This window comes from Neofelis nebulosa, chromosome 5 (assembly GCF_028018385.1).
Source record: "Neofelis nebulosa isolate mNeoNeb1 chromosome 5, mNeoNeb1.pri, whole genome shotgun sequence".
Taxonomy (NCBI): Eukaryota; Metazoa; Chordata; class Mammalia; order Carnivora; family Felidae; genus Neofelis; species Neofelis nebulosa.
Window position 1 is genome coordinate 147574465 of NC_080786.1, and position 6298 is coordinate 147580762.

A 6298-nucleotide genomic window follows, 5' to 3' on the forward strand; every position below is an offset into this window, starting at 1 on the left:
ATCATTATAAACTGGAAGAAATTTCACTTTTAAAAATAAATCTGCCATTTTCATCATTTAAGAATATGTATGCTTGGATTACTTTCACTCTTTTGTCTGTTAACAATAGTTTTTCCCAAGTTTGTTGTTCTTTGATATCTTATTCCACTCATCTGTGATAATTTATTGAATTTATTTTGAAATAAAGTCATTTCATTTTTCATCAACAGAGTCATCAGAATCCGCCAAAATAGGAGGAATAATCATTATGTTTTTAATAGCAGCTGTCTTCATAAGCACCATATTAATACTGAAACGGGTTGGTTATATATGCTTAAGAAATGATTTCCCCAAAGTTTTGGTATGTAGTCTTTTTTTTTAAATTTCTATCTTTATTTTATAACTTAAGAATTTTTATTATATTCTTAACTATTTTCACAGAAGGAAAAAAAAACGTTTTCTAAAAACACTAAGATGCATTATCACTCTGGGTGACTTTTCCATCCCTATAAATATATATTTACATTTGATGCTTTCTGTTTATACTTGGCCCACGTGTTACTTTTAATGGTCACATAGTATCCCATTGTTATTAATGTCTTATTTTTCCCTTAATCATTTGCCCGCTGTAGGCCATCCGAATTGACTTCTTTTTCCTTTCTTTTCCTTCCTTTTTATTCTTCGGACTTTATGAATAATGCAGTATGTTTCATTAACATTTTATAAAGATTATCTTTCAATTTGGATTACTTCAGTGGAACATATACACAAGGTGGATTTATCTTTTTTTTTTTAATTTTTTTTAACGTTTATTTATTATTGAGAGACAGAAAGAGATAGAGCATGAGCATGGGGCGGGGGGGGGGGTGCGCGGGAGCAGAGAGAGGAGGAGACACAGAATCTGAAGGAGGCTCCAGGCTCTGAGCTGTTAGCACAGAGCCCGACGTGGGGCTCGAACTCACAAACCCAGCGATATCATGACCTGAGCCGAAGTCAGACGCTCAACAGACTGAGCCACCCAGGCACCCCTGGATTTATCTTATAAAAAGATAAAAGAATTAATTTGCCCCTCATTTGTCATTTTCTCCATCCCATTGCTGTCTTCCTATATTCATTTTATCAGTTTCCATTCAGAGATATCTTATTTTTCTCTAAACTCATTTCATCTTTTTCTTCTCATTTTTATAAACAACTGCACATTTAAATATTCCTCCCCAGTTGATAAAATTGTACTATTCTTTTTCTTTGTGTTTTTACTCCTTCGGGTTGGGTTTGGGGGCTGTTTAGGGGGTGGTGAGTGTGCTTGGGGAGATTTTAATTACAATGGGTGTTTGAACCCAGCCCACATTTGGCCCCGCCTTAGACGCCTTAGACGTAGAGGACTCTGTGTTGGGTTTCATCCACACTGTGATCCCTGCCTTTCAAGTACGGACAGTTTTGATCCTTCAGTGTAAACGTATCTTTCAGTCTTTTATGTTAGCCGTCAGTTGCGGCCTTATCGCTGCCTTAATCCACCTCTTCCTGTCTGCCAAGTGTTTATTCCTTTGGCCTTGAGGTCTTAGACAAATCCTACCCCGATATGTCTCACTGTAGTCTTGAGATATAAAGGTCCTTATTACCACACCTACTCCCTTCTAGATAAATTCTCTGCCTGACTTACCTAAAATGGTTACTGATCCCCCCCCCCCCCCCCGCCCCGCGCCAGGTCTCCCTGGGGTTCCTCCCATCCCTAAGGCGTGTCCAAATTACACACCAATTATAAATACGCCTGTTATGGTGTTGACCCCAAGTACTGAGAGGACGCGTTGTTCTTGTGTCTTTCTCATACTTCTTCATGAAAAATTGTTGCTCTGTGTTTAAGTAAAAACTCTAGGCATGGCAAAGCAGAACACTCTAGGCCTCGTGTATTTGTGTGTATATGTGTTTCATCGAGAACAGATGTTAAAGTTTTCTTTCTCTTTTTCTTTTTTTGGATTTAACAAATATTTACCGAGTGCCTACCATGTGTTTAAATGTTCTAGGTGCTGGGGATGTAGAAAAGAACAAAACAAACAAAAACTTCTGCCCTCCTAGATCTTAAAGTCTGAGGACTAAGGGTAGGGACTGTGACAATTTATAGATGATATAGCTGGCAAAGTAAAAAATTCACATGAATCTAGAGATAAATGATTAGGATTAATAAGTTTAGTGACGTTGGTACATACAAAATAGTCAATATAAAAAATGCTTGCGTTTTTATACACCAGCAATAATCAGAAAACAAACATGAAGCTGCTTTTCAACCTCCAAGAAATTAAGTAGGTACACAACTCGTAGTATAAAGCCCTGTGAATTTTCGCAAACTCAGTGCACCCATGTAATCCATGCCTAAATCAAGAAAGAGAATATAATCGGCCTCTCTGGAAGTCTCTCTCCTGCCACCTTCGAGTAACTAACCCCCACCGAGGATAACCACTATCCTGATTACTAACAGCATAGATTAGTTTTATCTGGTTTTGAACTTGAAATCGTACAGTTAAGTGGAATCATATAGTTTATTTTAAATACCATTGCAATAGTAATAAAAAAATATTTTTAAAACATTAAAGAATAAATCTAACAGAGGATGTTACAGGTCGTTTGTGGAGAAAATGGCTTCTTGAGAGACATTGACAAAGATTTGGTCAAATAGGGAGCCCAGAAACAGACCCACACGTGTGGAAACATGTTTAGTGATGAGTAGATATTGCCATGGGGACAGGATTGGCTGGGTCAATAAGTGTATCTACATGGGAGAAAATGCATTTGGAACTTTACCTCACACCACACACAAATGCCAGTTCCAGGTATATTAAAGGTTGTCCTATGAAAGGCACTGTAGGAGATTCTATGTGACCTTGGGGTAAGGAAGATTCTCTCAGACGCAAAAAACAGACACCATAGAGGCTCGACATCGCTACGTTTTCTTACGTTAAAACTGAGAATTTCTTGTCGTCGAGTGTCCTCACAAAGAAAGTAAAATGGTGAACCACGGGCTAGGGGAAGACACATGTGGCATAAATAATCAGCAAGCAATTAGCATCCGGGTGATGGGAAGCGCCCCTAGGAATCCTGTGGGAAAACAGACGAACAGCCCAACAGAGAAACTGTCCCTACGCCTGGCTTGGGTCGAGTAGGGGAAGAGAGCAGGCTTGCCCAAGTGGGCAGCCCCAGCGGGGCCTTAGGAAAATAGGAGGACGGTGCTGATGACGATCCCAGGTCCCTGAAAGGAGTCTCCTGACCACCTCCTCGTTCGCCCCACCGTAGTTAACCTGGAGACAGACCCACCGACGGGGCAAGACCCAGCCTTGTTCCCCTGTGTTCTCCACAGCTCCCTGCTCGGCTGGTGTCCTGGTGGTGCTTTCTTCCGAGAGCCGGAATAGAATGAGCCCCGGTCTTGCCATTCCTCTAACCCTCCCAACTCTTTTAGGATCCCCTCTTCACCTTTAAGATCCTCCAGTCCAGGGGGCTGTGACCCGGATACAATGGGCTCCCCAGAGCCCCTCCCCACCCACGGTTCCCGGACACGCCCGAGGAGAATCTCAATGGACAGATTTAGAGGGCAATCCAGGATCTAAGTGGCCGGAGTCCCCTGAGAAGCAGGAAGCGGTGAGGGGAGCCCCGCGGGAAGAAGTGGAGGCCGGAACATAGCCTCTACCGCAGGCAGCCTCCACCGCTCAGCGTTCGTGCCCCCCGGGCACGTTTCTTAACCTCTCTGCCTCATTTTTGTCATCTGTGAAACGGGGATAAGAATAGTAAGCCCGCGGGGTGCCTGGGTGGCTCAGTCGGTTGAGCATCCGACTTCGGCTCAGGTCATGATCTCACGGTTCGTGGATTCGAGCCCCATGTCGGGCTCTGTGCTGACAGCTCAGAGCTCAGAGCCTGGAGCCTGTTTCAGATTCTGTGTCTCCCTCTCTCTCTGCCCCTCCCCCACTTGCACTCTGTCTCTCTCTGTCTCAAAAATAAATCAAAAACATTAAAAAATTAAAAAAAAAAAAAAAAAAAGAATAGTAAGCCCGCTTCGTGGCAGGGCCATGAGGGTAAAACGAACGATGACACGAGTGAGGCACAGAGACCAGTGCCCGGCAGGTGGGAAATACTGTGTAACCGTTAGCTGTTGTTGTTCTTGCCGTCGGCCTCACCTCCTCATCCTCGTCACTGAACAGTTCGTCTCACTGAGTTTTATTATGTCAAAAAATAAAGAGCAAACACTCAGAATTGATTCTCTCTCTCTCTCTCTCTCTCTCTTGTTTTTAAGAATTTTAATAACTTGTCATCCTGGGTCTTTCTCGAGAGGCCACCCTTGGAAACAGTGGCTTTCGTGGAGGTGATTCACGTTAACAGGAAGAAGAAAGTGTGGGATTACAATTACGACGATGAGAGCGACAGCAATGAGGAGGTGGCCCCTCCGGTAAGCGGAGGTGGTTATACTATGCACGGGCTAACGGGCAGGCTTCTGGGTCCGGCCTCCGCCTCCTCGGCCACCTTGGAAGACTGCATCCAGCCGGACGCTGAGGAACCGGATCAATCCGAACCTGAGGCTGACACCGAGCACCTGATGGCAGCATGGCCCAGCCCCGGGCAGTCGGAATGCTGCAAGAGTGGGGCCTACAAGGAGAGAGGGAGGCTGCCACAGGACCCCGTCTCCGAGGATGATGACAGCTCCATCGAGGAGTCTGGGGACAAAATTACCTTCAATGTAAATTTAAACTCTGTGTTTGTGAGGATCCCCGATGACGACTCAGAAGTACCCCCGACATCACCATCTTTTCTAGAAGAGACAGCCAACCTAGAGGATTCAGATGAAACGGAAATAAGCTTTCTGGCAGCCAGTGGGGAAGGGACACGGCCACCCTTTGCCAGCCCCTCTGCAGAGTGCCTGTGGCCTGAAGACGCTCTTTCTGACAAAAGTGACAGTTCCGAGTCAGATGCGGACATCAGGGATGGTTATATAATGAGATGATCCCAAGAATAGTTAATTAACAAGGACCGATGAGGTTCTCCCTCTGCGTACGGTCACCAGCCCCTCCGGGGCCTGCCAGCGATGTCGGAGGGAAGGTGCTGGAGACTGCAGTCTGCTGGGTGATTCCTGGTGACGTCATCTATGCAGATTCCCAGGACGGCCACATGGGACCCTCCTATCCTGCAGTGTATTGTTTACATGTCCCAAGGGATGCACTTTGAAGGAAAGTGTCCTGTCCATTTCCTTCACCCTCCCGCATTTATAATGCTTCTGCATCCTGTCTCCCAGAGTAAGGAGCAGGGTCCCCTGCATCTTTCGTGGGTGGTCCAGGACCCTGCAAGTTAATGAAATTAGCCAGGGTGGGAGTGGAGAGTGAAAAGGAAGACACTCAGCAGGGTTCCTAGCAGGTACAGTCAGCAGTGGTGGGTCCAGCAGGCTTAAGGAAGGGGCCAGCAGGGAAAAAGCAGGAAGGGAAGGCCACCAGAAGGAAAGAAAGGGGACCCACAAAGAAACAGAAGCACAGGTTCCGAGTTGGAAGTGGGGAAAGTGGAGCCCAGTCTTGGGCTCCTCCCCGATGTCACATTCTGTCACCTACACTCAGAATTCAGCTGTCCTCAATTTGAATGAGGAGGACACATTCGCACACAGAAATAACTCTAGTGTCAGGCAGGTGACTACTAGGAAATATTTGCCTGAGGGAGAGGGATAGAATCTCAGTGCCAAATTTTAAGATAAAAAAAAAAAAAAAAAGCGAGAGAACAAATGCAAAATCGTTTCAAGGTCTTCAGAGGAAATAAGGTATGAAATAAAATTCCTGGAGGTCCTACTTAGCAATTTAAGAAGAGCTGTGTGCACTGATTCCAACTGTCCTATGTGTGACCACAGTTCCTGTGGAAGGAGGGGGGGGGGGCAGGGGAAGAGAAGTTCTAGAACATCATGTAGCGAACAGTACAAGAACTAGGACTCTGAGGTCTGACTCTGCTATTTCACTGTGTGACCCCAGGTACTTTGCTGAGCCTCTCTGAGCCTCAGTTTCTTCATTTAGGAAATAAGGGGATTGGACTAGGTAATCTCCAAGATCCTGTGGTGCTAGGAGAAATAGTAGAAAATACACAAGAATTGGGGCACCTGGGGTGGCTCAGTCGGTTGGGCATCCGACTTCAGCTCAGGTCATGATCTCAGTTTGTGAGTTTGAGCCCCGCGTCGGGCTCTGTGCTGACAGCTCAGAGCCTGGAGCCTGCTTCAGATTCTGTGTCTCCCTCTCTCTTCTCCCTCCCTGCCCCCTCTCTCTCTCAAAAATAAACATTTTTTAAAAACTAGAAAATACGCAGGAATTGA

At 45.4% G+C, this 6298-nt stretch overlaps 1 protein-coding gene across 3 annotated transcripts in view; it reads left to right on the forward strand.

Moving 5' to 3' along the window:
* The window catches only part of IFNAR2 (interferon alpha and beta receptor subunit 2), a 31035-nt gene extending 24973 nt beyond the window's left edge, over nucleotides 1–6062 (forward strand). For all 3 annotated transcript variants that reach the window (XM_058732489.1, XM_058732488.1, XM_058732490.1), the window contains 2 exons: nucleotides 210–340; nucleotides 4256–6062. In XM_058732489.1, coding sequence (XP_058588472.1) covers nucleotides 210–340; nucleotides 4256–4960 — 836 coding nt within the window. In that variant the 3' untranslated portion in view covers nucleotides 4961–6062. The remainder of the gene's footprint in view (nucleotides 1–209; nucleotides 341–4255) is intronic.
* Nucleotides 6063–6298: the final 236 nt, after the last annotated feature.